Below are 16,881 nucleotides of genomic sequence, written 5' to 3' on the forward strand. Positions count from 1 at the left end.
TTGCAGATAACTTCTTATATTATATTCTTAACAAGTAAAATCCTGCTGTAAGTCATAAATGAGCATTATTATTATAGCGTTATACCTAGTAACATAATCATTTGCGAGGAACGTATAAAACGAAGTTTTACGCTCATAATCATGAATATTCATAGTGAAATATATTGTACAATATCGTAGACCAATACCAACGAAATATAACGGTATCGCATTGAGTTTTGTTCTATGTAAGTGAGTTTTAAAGTAAATTTGTTATGATTTTATGATTAAATTATTGAATAGTTTATTCGACATATTAATTGAGGAATCTATTGGTTTTGAAATTATGGGTTTTTTTAGGCTAGAAATTTCAAAATCGAAAATGGATAGTGGTACTGTCTTTTCAAAAAACTTCCCCCGATCGATTCAAATATTCAATTTAAAATATAGGCACTTTCTGAAAAATTAACTCTATTTTTACCTTATTACCAGAGTGATAGTTTATTGAAGTTAATTTGTTTTAAAAACTATATTATGGCATGTAATCACTTTTGAATACAAAATGTACCTCACATACAGTTATTATTGATTTGTTATAATTTAGACCATTTTCTGTGTATAACTTAGGTTATAACAATAATAAAATACTACACTAAAAAAATTTCCCCAATAATATCCCTTTCTGCAACGAGAAGTAGGTATGTAGGTATATACAAATATAGGTACATAATAGGTTTTCCGTAGATTCTATAGATAAATTTAAAATAAATTCATTTTACTATCTATGAGTTTATTAAACGGTTTAAAAATGTCGTAGTAAATTAAATTTATTATTGAACCATTCATATACATTTATTACTTATATATTACATGTTTTAATACCTAGGATAACTTCATCTAATAATACATTAATTATTATGCAACTAATCTAACATATAGATATTAATATTATTTATCAACACTTTTTCGGCTACCTCTATTTGTGTTTTAATTATTTTAACTGTTTAACATTTCATAATTGATGGTGTCTTGTTAAACCTGAATGGTGGTTAGATAAAAAAAAACCAATACGACTGGATGAATGAATTAACATGTTAACTAAAATAAAAGTAATAAATAATAATTCACACATATATATTAATTAAATTTTTTATATACTTACCTACCTACTAATATTATTATTATCAAATTTAATATTATATTGAATACATAAAATAAGAATATTCATCTTAAAGTTTATAAAACTATTTCACTTTTTATCTTTTGTAAAAATATTTTAATTATTTAGGTATGTAATTTTAAGTCTGATAGATATATGTCTTGAATTATTTTTAATTAATTGGTATTCGTTAAGATGGTCTTTTTTAAAATTTTAGCAATATTGTAAGAATGCTGAAATCTTAATACATCGAATATATTATATTATATTGGAATAAACGAATTAAAAGAAATCATATTTTATACTTACCGAAAATTTCAATTTATAAAGTTTCAAATAACCGAAATTCTTTTGTACTTATATCATTTGTAATAGTTTAAACAAATTTATTTTTCATTATAGAAAAAAAAGTAGAGTACATTAAAAGTACTTATCCGAAAAGATAAGATCAAATAACAATATTTTTATTATCATATTATATAATAATTTAATATAAATCTCAGAAAAAAAAAACAAACAAACAAGCAATATATAAAGGGATACTAAGAAATAAATAGGCTTAAGTAGCTACCCTGGTATATGGTATCAAATTACATGAAGAAATTATAGACATTTCCCGAAAACCCACAAGTTTCAAAAATAAGTTTTCCCTTCTTTAAAACAAAATATACAATATGAAGGTATAATATTTAGGGGGTTTTGCGTTGAAAAATATTACAATATTCGTCATTGTAATATGCATATTGCGTCACAGGATGTTTTACAAAAAGATGCAAGAATATTATAATAATATAATAATACTTATATTATAATGAAGCTTTTAATTTACATTCTCGAGTAAAACACTGACATTTTTATGTATCCAAAGGTAATATATTCTATAAGAAACAATATAATGTGAGCATAGGTTTCACTGCAAAGCAAGATTTATTTTCACGAAATATAAAATAAATAAACCATGCAATAACTATATAACATCATCTAGTTATAACGATTTAGTTGTAACGGTCTTGTGCTATACATTATATATTTATATACATATATATTATACATATGCATATATCTTACACTTTGACATTACAATGATTTTGATTATATCAGTAGGTACAACTTACTTTACAGCTAATTTCCGTGTGAAAAAGGACCTGAGAAGGAAAACGTATAAACGGTTTTTTTTTCCTGACCAGTTATACCAACTTAATTTAAAAATAAATAGAATGCATTATTATTATCATTTAAATTATAAGTTTTTTTTTTTTTTTTCGGAAAACCATGTACAATGTCCAATGCCACTTATAATGTTTAATTACAAAGAAGACATTAAATATAAGCTCGACTTATTTAATTTTCCAACCATTAAACTTTGAGAAAGCATGAAATTAATTACATTGAACGTTGTGAAGATTTCAAGTGGAATTACTTTTATTTTTTTACTCCCAGACACTATGCGATAATTGGATTAAATAGTATTACTTAAAAAATCTCATAACTACAGCCGTTTCACTATACTGTGCAAAAGTTTTTTGTATACTTAGGAATACTACTTGTTACCGGTCAACCATGTGTGTGCGAGTGGCCCAATTAAAAGTTAAGAAAAATTGTGTAATAAGTTTAACATTATGATTTATTATTATTATTTAGGTGCTAACAATTTGAAACTGCATAATATTCAAATTTTGTTTTATTCGTTTTGCTCCTTCAACGCTGTAAAATTAATTTTCCAATAGGCAAACTTACAATTTATAGTAATTAGAAGTTTATTGTTACTAAACAGTATGAATTTTACAATTTAGACCATTCAAGTGGAGTTTAACAATTTGTTAGTTTCCGATATTATGTAGAACTTATCTTAGAACTAAGAGGTTTTTTACAGTAATTAAAATTATACTAGAGGTCATGCACTCATACGATGTGTTCTATTTGATTTTCCGACCGATGACTGTCGTAGGTAAACAATAATAAACATAAATTAGCTAAATTATAAATACTATAGAATAAAGTAATAAGTGATATTTTGTGTCCACTATTATCTACTAAGTCAGTTGCCGCTTAGTATTATGTGTAGGTACAGTGTACAATGTACATAGTAATAACCACTCTATTGTGACAATACTTGTAAAAATACGTTCATTTCCTGTTCCGGCTAACATCGAGTCTGCGAACTAATTTCACTCCCTTTACACGGCCTCAAAGAAAATGTTTACAAAAATAATTTGATTGTATGACTCACAAGAATATAGATATAATTTGAAATTATGAAATTTATACAACGGAAACACATTTTAGTTTATACTTCAATTGCATGTACAAATTAATAATTTATTTCCATTCATATGTTTATTCAGTGAACTCACCCAATGAGTCCCTATATACTTACTAAATTACACTACAAGTCTATTTATAATAATTGCTTTTAATTATTAATTTGTATAAACAAATCAAGGATAATTATATTAGAAAATAATAATATGTATAACGACATTTTTTTAAAACATATTATGAAGAACACTATTTCGAGTTAGCTATATTGAAAGAGGTGAATGTGTAAACATCGTTAGTACATTAATGTGATTAATTATCACATTCGAAAGATGATTCGGAACGTTTTTCAGTTTGTATTATTGTGACATTTTCATAAAAAATGTTACAATTAATATATTTTAAGAGTGACGTAAATAGTGTCATGCAGCTCATATAAGGTATAAGGAAAAGAAATTTAATGCAAATATCCAGGTAATATTTTAGAAAAGGCAATTTTTAAAATGTACAAGAAGTTTCTTAGAAAATCATCGGGGGCAGAATAAAATGTAAGGAACACGTCTTGTTTGACAAAATGTTTACAACATTTTGGTTAGTGGTATCCCGATGAAGAATCGTAATATTATGAACGTGATAATGGTCAAATTCCAAATAAAACAATAGTTTTAGCAGTTGGCCGCCATCAAACTTTGTGATTTGGCAAAGACGAGTGATATGGACTGACCGGGCAGATTTTTAAATTACATTGTTTGAACATAGTATACTACACACAATAACTACTACAACAATTAAAAATATTATCAAATCAGATTTCAAAATAAATTATGTTATAACATTTTTTTACAATAATTCAGCTCCCAACAAAATTATATTATGCCACATACATAAGTTTGGGAACACTTTAATTATTTCCCTTACCAACTAAAAAAAAAACACATCATTTTTAAATTAGTATTGTTTTCTTACTACTGCTCGGAAAAATTACATTACGCACTTTATATTACATTCTACAATTAGGTATACCTACTTATTTATGTATTTCATCAGAGTTATAACTCCAAAATTCATACAATGTTGAATATATTATTTTTTTTTATATTTTATGTGAGTGAGTAATAATTTTGGGTATTTCAATCTATGTATGTAATATGTGTACACAGTATTAGTTTCATGTTCCTGGGCAGGTTTGTTTTGTGATTTGGGGCATTTAACATTAAATATCATGCTTTGAAGTTTGAAATACAGATTTTGTTGATCATACGATTCATATTATAATATGTATAGGCTCTTAGCACAGATTTAATTAGGAATATTAAATTTATTTACCTACATCTAGACTTATATCAAATGTTATAAACTCCTATTACGTTTACTTAATTGTGAATGTCACTGTCTGCTGTATTGTGCCCTCGTTGCTAGCATTAAAAATAATGTAGTATAGCACACGATACAATATGTTTATAGTTTATAATTATTTATAAAACTGCTTTTTCATTATAAAACCCATTAAATAGATTTATTTTAAATTATTTAATAACACTTGCACAGTAAAAACATATTAACAATTATTAACTGAATAAACAATGTAGTTTCAAACATTGATATTGTACATTGTTTAAAATTATTTCAATTTAAAAAAAAAAAACAACATGTGTTTGTTTTAACCGCACATAATGTTTGCAATTTTCTACTAAACTCATTACAAAACGAATTGTTTACTATGATTATTTTCACGTATTGTAAAAATCCTGGTATAAATTTAAAAGGATCAATAAACAAAAATGTACAAATAGCTACAAAATTGTAATCATAATGGTGTACTATATTTACACAATATGTTTATACAATATCTATCGTTAATAATAAAATATTAGTATTTTATTTTCACTAACAACAAAAATTAAAACACTTAACACTTTCTTCGGGACTAGGAGGCACCTACTTCTATACTATCTTTAAACATTTTACTTTATTACTTTGCGACAGGTTTGTTCATATAATTTATTATACTTAATTTTGGATTTTAGTCAAACTACTGTATTGTGTACTCTCATGAATTGATTGTTTCCACTTAAACAGGATTTTCACCTGAAGGTTCTTTTAAAACTTCATTACGGTCGCCTACACTGCCATGTTCCTACGAGAAAATTATAATTTACGATGATTGCGGTCCATTTATGTAGCCATTGGTTTGTACACGAATCTACCTATAATCCATCCTATAATCATATTTTGAATGCCTATTTTAAATAAAATTATAATATAATATGTTGCGTTTTTATTAATGCCCATAGAACAATTTGTTGCGATCAATTCATAGATCATAACCGAATTGTATTATCCACATGGTTAAATTACATATAATTTAAAAAATCTCAAAACATGGTCTATGAATAAGCTGGTTATATGAACATAATATGTAAACAAGTCTTTTTATTAATACGATTCGTTAAATCCCAATCAGCGACAAAAAAAATAAACAAATGTATTAAGTACCTAGGTATAATATAAAACTAAATGAACTATGGGATTTGGATTGAATAAAATTATTATGTTTACACTTAGTTTTTGTTATTTCCAATTTCCACTATACAATGGTTTGTGTAGGTACAAATATATTAAATATATTTCATGTCTTAATCACTGTTTCAAATAATTAAAATACTCCATGTTTAAGTGAAAAGCGGTAATTAATTTAACGTTTGACGCTAATATTGATCTATTAAATAATTATTTAAAAATACAACAGAATTTCTGCATTGTATTATCCATGGTTGATTCTAGGTATAAGAAATCATGCGGAAAATATCAGAAAACAAAGAACTCAAGTGCCCGTCCGTGTTCATCGATTCGAAACTAAAAGCAAAATCTCGAAATTAAATGGATTCGGTTTATCGACCGTATAGAAATCATTATCATAACAATCTGGTCTTTGCTGGACGTCATTTTAATACCTTGCCCGGGGTTATTTCAATATAGGGTTCTCCTGTTTATTTTGATTTATTGCGTTTTTTTTTAATTATATTTAATACTGAGTTCAGAGTTGTACTAGATTACTAGAACGTGTTGAATGTTAATAATACATCTACAACAGATGGACGTATAAGCAATTGTAAATATCATACTCGAATGAAAAAAATATTTCAAAACAAACGTATCGAATTATAATGCAATTATTATGTATATTATCAGCCATCGCGAAAGATTCATGTTATTATATGAATTATAAATATGTATATTCGTACCAAAATATAACTATATTATAAGCCATATGATATTATTAAAACACTGCATAGTCTATAATGTATACAACATTTATTTGTACGTATTATTAGTTTTTAGAAACCATTAGGGTGGGGACATATAAGGACAAATTTGAGTAAAACAATATCTAATACAATGTGTCTCTATTCTCTATATATTATTATCGTTATTCGATGGTTGGCAGTTGAATAAATACAATGTTAATATTTTCCTATTTAAATGAAATAGATTTGGCCCTTGACGTTGATACTATGTAGTCATCAAAGTAGTTTACGCAAACAATAAGGGTTCATCTAGTAGCGCAACTAGCAATTATGTTCACAGAGGGTGGTCATTTCCTCCCCATTAACCCCCGCTGGTTGCGCCACAATGTTTATAATATTTTCGTGTTATAGTAATTATTTGAATCACATAAAAACTTAATGTAATCACCGAATCCCATCATTTTTGTAACATGCTACTTTGAAAGCCCTACAATTTATACTGAAAGCCATCGATCTATTATTATATTGTTTTTCTCAATTTAATAAAACACAAAACCCCTATATCAAATTAACACCAAGTTTATATATTATTATAAAAACAAATTACAGTCTTACCTAATTAATTTCAATCATAAATAATGATATTGAAGATTGATAAACTTAGGGTATGTGCAAACGATAATTTTTTCGAAAAGAGTATTTAGAAACTTCAAAGATTACCGAACCAATTTAAACAATTTACATTTCTTACATTTTTTGAAACAAATACATTATAAGACTAATATTACAGTCTATATTAGGGTTGAAAATAAAATAAATATGCTATTCACATATTTTTATAAAAGCATTATTTTAATAAAAAATAACAACGTTAACGTATAATATCATACACAATAAATTTGAAATGATTGTACGGTCAATTTGAACAAGTTAAAAAAGTTTCAATTTAATCAACATTTTTAGTTTACCTACGTACTTTTGTTGCTTACGTTCAATCTCCAACATTCAAACCATTTTTACTACCCCGAATAGTTTTCTCAGACAAGAACATTCACAGTTTAAAATTATGAGTGTGTCTCGAAGATAATTGCATTTCACATTTGAACATAATATAACATATTGAAACAATATAATGCATAAATATATAAAAACATTATGATAATATCACACAGAATTACGTGATTTTATACAGGAATAATGTAGGTAGCTAAACAAAAATCATGTTAGTTCGACGATAAAAAAAGTCAACGGGCCAATAAATATAAATAAAAATGTAAATTGAATTTGAAAAAGAAATATTACAATATTACGAAAAAAATAAATTCTAACAGTTACCTAACATCTTAAATGGAAAATATGCTTGTATAAGACAAATATAGATTCATCCGAACCGAAAATATATATATCGACATTATTATAAGGTCTACTGCGTAGTAGTTTGATGCCAAAGAAGTTAAATTAAAAATACAATTAATTAACGTTTAAATTTTCTTATATTATACAACAATTTGTCTTACAAAACAAACTACAATTACAAATTAATTTAAAGCCATTAAACAAAATGTTCATAATACGCAGTTAAAAAAAAAGAATTGAACACGTGTACTTAATAATTTTATTTTAAATCACTTTTTTGAGTAGATGTTGGTTTTATTGATAAATTTCAACGCAATAATAGTATAGCTCTCAAAAAATGATGTCGAGTGAACTTGTTTTAGAAGTCACATGTGATAAAAAAATAATACAATTAGAAATAAACACAGAATTCTAATTTTTTTTTTTTACTTCCTTCGTGGGCTTCTTCGGTATATTCTTATATAGCTCTTAACATACGTAAATTCTCAACCTTAATAATTTAAAGTCTCATTTATAGTTAAAACTTTGTTTTATAGCTATAACAATACGATAAATAATAATTTAACGATGATATTATAATATTATTATTGAAGTTAATTTATTCATTTTTCAAAATCATTAAGTAATACCAAGCCAGTTTTTAATGAGAAAACACATATAATAATAATGTAAAACAAAATATAAGTTCCTCACTTCCGTTCAGACTTAGATAATAATAGAATGATAAGTGCCCATAATTGATTGCGAATGATTGACTTTAAATGTAAGTACACGCATGTTAATATGAACATTTCATCATATAAAAACGCCATATACTTTTACTTATTCTTGCAAATGCATGCTACCATATTATGTAATAAAAATGTCATTTCAATGAATGTATAATTGGGTATTATTCTACGTCTTGATCCTTTTATATAATAATAATATATTTAATTAAAAGAGGAGTAGGTACAACAAGTTCTCGAGGAAAAAAAAAATCAATCATTATTTATTATTAACGTTATTATTTAATTTACATTCGTTTCTGACAAGCCATTTTAGACACGTTAAAAAAAAAACATAAAATAAAAAAAAAAATAGACAGATGAACTTTATAGGGATTTTCTGCTGGTTAAACATGTAAAAGTTAAATACTTTTCCGTTCATCGTGCGTTTAATATGGATTTAAAATATACGCGCGGGCGAGGGTTGTGTGTGTGTTGGGACATAATTTGCTCATTCTATTATTGCGTATTCATAGGATATTCGCGTTTAAGGTATTGAAATATTAAAATCCGGAATCTCATTTAAGGTATATAATTATTATTAATAATAATATTTTTAAATTGGCAACCACGACAAAACACGTGATCTCGTTGCAGTTTACAAAACGAATCGCGTGTAGTTGACTTAAATCGCCCTTTGAAGTGCATAAGAAAAGAATGAAAAAAAAAAAACGTAGAAATAATAATAATAATAATAATAATGGAAAATATTATGTACAACACCAATTGGGGAGTTTTCGACGCAGAAACGAATTATCCATTGACGAGAAGAAGAATATAATGCCCTGCAGTTTTCTTTGTCAATTGTTTTGATCCGTATTATTCGTCATATCTACACGTGCAGTACAATAATAATATATTATTATATTGTAATATTTTTTCCGTTTCGTATACTTATGCCTTATGGTAAAACCACGGCCGAAAGCCAAAATAAAGCCCTTCCCATCCACTGACACGTCTGAAATAGAGGGTGTGCGCGCACACATGTGTGTGTGTGTGTGTGTGTTTATAAAATTGTATATTTTTATGGTCGTTATTACAAGGTATAGTATAATATTATTATGTCGTCGTTATTATTTATTAATTTTTAATTATTTTTTCATATCGATAATATTATATGACGCGCGCACGGCCTCCGAGACGGCGATTAGCAAGCGGCCGGATTTTAATGGTGATAATCGTTTCTTTCTCCGTTTTTTTTTTTTATTTTTTTTTTTATCCGTCTCCGGACGAGGCACCCGTGACTCCTCTCCGGAGGAGCAGATGCGGCGGCGGCGTGCATAGAAACTCCGGGGGCTACCGGTCCTAGCGGTGGCGGCTGCTCGCACTACTACTACTACTACTGCTACTAATTTATAAGCTACTACTGCACACTACTCATACTACGACGTATTACCATTTAACCACCCCGCTCTGATTATTGGTCTCTCGCTCACCCGATCAGATGTATCGGTGTGTACACTCACACGATCAGAATAATATGTATCGGTGTACACACATATAATATATTATATCATTTATAATACATATGTGTACACGCATTATAATATTATTATGTGCTTGTGCGTTGTTCTGCTGCCGTCACGCGCGTGTTCCTGTTTCTTGGTGCCACCGCAGCAGCAGCAGCAGCAGCAGCAGCCGTCGCAGACCAAACGACGAGGCGACCGACCGGCCGGCCGCGGCGGTACACACGCAACACACACGCGGCGTCTCGTCTTCGCGCGCTACCATTCAGTATCGTCAGTCGTTCGGTCACGGTCGGTTCTTCGCTCGCGCGCGCGTCTTATCCATCGTCGTCGTAGTCGTCGCCGCCGCCGCCGCCGTCACTTGCCCACACGCGTCCGTCGACGGTGGTGCTTTAGTACCTAAACACTATATCAGTGTGATATTCCTAGTTCTGCCGATACGATTTTTCATCCCCTAAATTTCCCTAATTTTTTTTCCTCGGTCTCCTCCCCTACCCCGCCACATTGCGATTCGCCCCCCAACACGTCCATGTCGTACGACCCGGCGAAAACGGCCGACCACCGCTGACCGACCCCTACAATTGCAGCTGCTATGCACCGTTGCAGTCGTCGTACCTGCAGCGGCAGGAGGATTCGACGAAATCCACTCCGATCGTTTCCGCAGATCGGATTGCTTCTGTTGCTGTTTTCGTGTTTGAGAGGTAAGCACCGCATGGCCATCACTCGTATAATCAACGTATATTTAAATACGTCGTGTGTATAATATATAATATAGAGGCTGTAGGTTGAGACTAGGTAGCTGGACGGAGACATTAATTAACGTTTATATTACTGTTATGACAATATTGTATAGGAACTACACAGCGAAGTAAGTGCATAATATGTGCTATACGCCTAAATACATAATATGCATCGGTCATGTTTACCGCCAACGTGACTCGACAAAGTATATAATAATGATAATAATAATATAATAATACAGTAAAGCACGACGACAAAAACGGACGAACGATGGCAACAATGACACGTTATAAACCTGTACAGAATTATCGACGACACGTCAAATCCTCATCATAATACGTTATACCAGTTCAATTTATTATTAAAATATTGTATTTTCAAATATATATTATATTCTAAGAACATCAGTTACGGGGTTCGTTTTATAGTCAGAAAAACACCAAAACGACGCAATTCGTGTATAATGACATAACATCAACAATGTTTAAAAAGTTTAAAAAGTTTGAAAAGAATTTTCTATTTTTTTATCAAACACATGTTTTTATTATTATTTTAAATTTAAATATAAAGAAAAAATGTAATATAAATATACTGTAATATGTTGTATTAACTTTAGGTAAATCTTATAATATCGAATGCACATTACATTATTTGATAATTTATTTATACTCAATAAATGATGTATATGATTTATGATTAATGATTATATATCAATGTTATTCCTAGTTATATATACTAATAACAGGTTGGGTCGAGTCCGAGAAGATTATATTTTGGTCTGGATGTCGTATCCAAAAGTCTCATTTTATCTTAATAACAATAATAACTTTTAGTTTCAACATTTTAAATTTTAATATTTTTATTTAGTTTGGCATTTTTTATCCTGAGTTAATTAATATTTAAATAAATAAATAGTATGATCTACATTTATATACATTATTAATACACTCATATATATAAACTATATTAATTTGATTCTGTGTTCAAACTGAAATAAAAGTATTATAAGTTATAACAAGTTATTAGAAATTCAAGCGAAAAAAGTCTTAACAGTAAATAACTAATAAGTAGGTATAAGAGTTTACTCAACTTGAAAGATCATATTATTGTAACAATGTGTCAATAATTGGGTAATTGTTGGTACAATTAATAATCTACCTACTATTAAATGTTATAATACCTACTTAACTATTTTTAGTTTGTAATTTCATTATAATATGCGTATTTATAAGTTATATTTGAATCAATTTTAAAAAACACGATAAATACCTTAACGTGTTAATTAATAAAAATACTGAGGGAAATATTATATTTACACTATAAACAGCTTATAAAACAATACAGAATAATTTAAGTTTATTTGCTTCGATACCTGGACTCATTGTAATGTAAATATAAAAATAAATCTATACTTATTATACCCGTAAACTTGTTTTAAAAAACATTAAAAATGTATTCAGATATATTATATATAATATATATGTTTATTTTTTTTTGTTTTCATTCTAGTCTCTCGCGGGAAGTTTAAATCTCTAATGTTTTGTTAACTTAATAACGTGTTAGTAACCAACACTCATTCTGAATTCGGAGTTAGGACGTATACACACCGGTAGGATCATGTTTGTTGTATAAAATAAAAAAGCGGACTGGGAGGAGGGGAATGGGTTTCCAACAAAATCAGATCACTTGGGCTACTACTACAACCGGTTTTGATAGTAATAATTATAACAGACATCGTAATTTATTCAGATTAGTATTTTTCGAACAACGTTCGCACAGAGAAGATAAAAAAAAAATTAGCTACCAACGAGATCATCTGTACGAGAACAGCTATCGACCAAACTACATAGGAACGAAAAGAAAAAAATTAACGCTATATTTTATACGAATTGGTAATTGCAATTACAAACAAACCATGATATAACATTGATATTTTAAAGGAAATAAATATTTTGCCCAACGGTTGTAGTAAATCATGTCAATGCTTATAATATTATAATATAAACAAACGACACATTTAAGTTTTCCAGACTCGTTTTAATCAAGTCTTTCTCCGCAAAATCTGATCAAAACCAATATTTTAATAATGCTGTGATTATATCAACAAACGACGAATCTGCGTTTTGTAGATTTAAAATCATTTCTACTAATTTACTGAAATAACAACCATTATTGATGATAACTATAATAATACATAACACGACAGTATAATATTATGACAGTATTAAACCAACTAATGTATTGTACTAGGCATAGTAGTTACGTACTATAATATACACGTAGTATGTTCTAAAATTGTCACATCTACCTATTAATTAATATTATGACATTTAAATTGTATTAATATTAAATCATTTTACATAATATTATGATGAATATTAATTGACACAGATTGATACCACCACCTAGTAAATTGATTTTCCAATAATGTATGCGATAAAAACGACAATTTCATCACACCTGACTAACTTTTAAGAATCGTACTATTTGTATCCATCGATCTATCATATCAATACTAACTAAACTAGATATAAGATTAAGTGAACAATAGTTTACATCGTTTAATGATGCGTGCTTTGAAAATAATATTATGATTATATTTTTTGGAAGTGTTTGTTTTTTAATTATTTTAGAAACAACAGCAGGTACCTACTACAATATGCTATTCAATGATAGATTTATTGGATGAAAATCAATAATAAGCAATACTTTTTTACAATTAATTTAATAAAATACATTGTTATTAGACGATGAGGTGTTTTATTTTAGTGGTGGACAGTAAATTAAACAAATAACATAATATAGATATAACACATATACGGTTTGTTTTAAATTAATTTTGTATGAATATATGGTATTTTCTAGGTTAAACTGTGGTTTTACATTTCTAAAATGCTAATAAACAAAATATTATTACATACATTAAATGCATTTAAGGTAACAACAATTGTGTCGGAAAATGGAGTAATTTTTTGAGTTTGTATTGAGGGTATGGAATTCTGAAGTTCGTACATTTAAATATATAAATTTAATAGAAATTTAAAGTTTTTAAATTCATAACTCATAAGTTTGAGTGAGAAAAAATACTATATATGTATATTGACAAATTTACAATAGTGAAGCATCACACAACTATATGTATCAAAATTTCAATAGAAAAACTTAAATGAAACTTTCACAGTATTTCTATAATACTAAAAAGTGTTTACAGGAAAAATAGTTTCATTGTAAAACAAATATTGTCTCCGATTGGAACAATAGTTTCACAGCAATTCAGAAATAACATTGATTTAAATTGTTGGTAAAACTAAACACCAAATAAGAAACGCATCAAAATTAAAAACAATAATAGGTAATATGTTTCTGTAACAAAATAGGTTTCTATAATGTAACTATAATAATATTATATTTAAATTTAAATAAAACAATTAATACATTTAAATGCTCTATCCATATTTTGTACCAATCTATGTATAATTATATTCAGCTGTTTTATTATACATATTTTATATGGTTTTTCAAATATTTTTAAGACATACTAATCCATTGATAACTTAATAAACGCATACATTTTATTCGAACAAAATTGAATAAATTTTCCATACTGACACTGCCTTACACTATTCGTGTAAATATTAGTTAGTTTTAATGAATCACTAAGGCATATTGTACCGGTGCGTGCGGTGGGTATTTTGATAATCATATGCGCTGTGTGCTGTTATTTGCCTATAAACGAAATGTAATTGAATGTTAAAACAAAACACTTTAATTATGTCTATCGGCGACCCCTTCAAAATCACTCGTGACCCAAAATGCGGTCGTGACCACTATTTTGAGAAATACTGTTCGAAATGTCAGAATCTGTTCTTGTCACCCTGTCTATTACCTGATTCATTATTGGCACCAGTTTTGTAATTGGACATTTTTTTCTGTAACGGTTGTTTTGTAATTATTATGTTAATAACTTACGTCAGCGGAAATATAATAAAATGCTTCGCTTATTTAAAATAACAAAATTTTACTAGATGACAATACTTAGGAATAGTGCGTAAACGCTAACAAACGCTATTTTTGCGAAGAATCATTCAATTTTATTTAGTTATTTATTATTTATATACTTATCATACTTAGTGATAAACATTTACATGCTTCGTGGATTTTTTACTGTGTATTAGAATAATAGCGCATGCTTATTACAGGTTATTTTTCTTAAATGACAACCTCCCCCCTCCTATTGATCACTAATTATATGTTTCCATGAATTTTATTGGTTTAGTCAACTTGTTGAGTACAAAATTAGCAGAGTAACATCAGTTTAAATTAGTTGGTGTTTTTCGCATGAATTTGTGACATTTATCATATCATAATATATGGTCACTACATTTCTTAGTTCCAAAGATTGGTTGGTATATAATATTATCTTTTATGTTTAACGATAGTTTTTTTAACCTGTATATAGATAAAATAACTTTGATATAAAGATTTGTCACAGATTTATTTGAATAAGTATGATTAATACTTAAATTATTATGTAACTTATGTACCTATTTTTTACCGACAAAGGGTTGTGTTACATCAGTTTAAATTATTGTAACCTATCTTATTTTGTAATAAGATTATAATAAGATTGTAAAGTATGGAAAATTATGGAAAAGTGTGTTTGCTCACTATTTTTCCACAATATTATGTTTAGAAATTTAATATTTTGGTGATGAAAACTATATTTTCACAGTTAATTTTAGACTCAGAGAAAACTTGTAGGTATTTCAATAATATTATAATATGTTTAATGTATTTAATAAATAATAATCTTTTAATAATTGATCTTATATTTATAATGTTAACCAAACATTAAGTAACATTTCTTATACCTACTTCTGAAAAAAATACAATGTAGTACCTAAGCTTTATTTGATAAAAATATATTATGCCTTTGTCCGATAGAAGTGGGTTTAAATTCATTATGTTTTCTTTTTAATATCTGTTATAAGTTTATAAGTTATAACTTATAAGTACAATTTCTTTGAATTTACATTTTATAAATCTGGTTTATCATATAAACACTAATAACGAAAATAGAAATAATTGTGTTTATTGAAAAATGTAATTATTTTTAAATATTGCTTATTACTTTTTACTTTTAACACTTTATTTTTATTTTTTTTTTAAAACTATAAAAATACCGTAATTGAATACGACATTATAAAATTGGCAAAATGCCATTTAATAATTGAAAATATTTTTTTATCAGTTTCAGATTAAATGTATTTACGAATGATAATATATTTTTAAGTTAAATTGTCCAAGTTAAACAAACTATAGATTTTATTTTAGATTTTAATAGTAATTTAGTTCAACTTCATATCATAATATATATATATACGTACAATGACGTGTATAATACATACCCAATCGTTATCTCGACAAATACCTACCAAAGTGCCGAAACATAACATTTTAATTTCATATAAGAGTAATCCATAAACTATTATGAGTATTGCAGTACAGCATCATCAATAGTTAAAACATAAATACGCTTCCGTGAATATTCAACATTTTTAATTGGTCTCCTTACAATGTATTTACCTTTTGACTATAATACTTTTATGTCTTATTTCAAAGATATATGTCATTGTTATTATTGTTATTTATTACCTACGCTATGTAGGTACCAATTATAAATTATTTTATGCGATTTTATTTTTACGTCAAACATGTCAATATCATTTTATTCGAATAATATTAAATGTTAATGGAGCTATTTATTTGGATCGGTTACTCAATTATTATTCCCAACAAATGCGTTTAACAAAATATGTTAATATAAGGTTGTATGAGTCGACATGAACAGCCGCCGAATATATTAAGAAAAAAAAATTCAATTCAAAATTCAGCACAGTGCTGTC

At 27.5% G+C, this 16,881-nt stretch overlaps 1 protein-coding gene across 1 annotated transcript in view; it reads left to right on the top strand.

Annotated features, from left to right (window-relative positions):
* The first annotated feature begins 10,430 nt into the window (after positions 1–10,430).
* The window catches only part of LOC132934542 (nephrin-like), a 49,938-nt gene continuing 43,487 nt past the window's right edge, over positions 10,431–16,881 (top strand). Inside the window, exon 1 of the mRNA XM_061000861.1 lies at positions 10,431–10,935. Coding sequence (XP_060856844.1) covers positions 10,827–10,935 — 109 coding nt within the window. The 5' untranslated portion in view covers positions 10,431–10,826. The remainder of the gene's footprint in view (positions 10,936–16,881) is intronic.

The sequence above is a fragment of the Metopolophium dirhodum genome, chromosome 1 (assembly GCF_019925205.1).
Source record: "Metopolophium dirhodum isolate CAU chromosome 1, ASM1992520v1, whole genome shotgun sequence".
Taxonomy (NCBI): Eukaryota; Metazoa; Arthropoda; class Insecta; order Hemiptera; family Aphididae; genus Metopolophium; species Metopolophium dirhodum.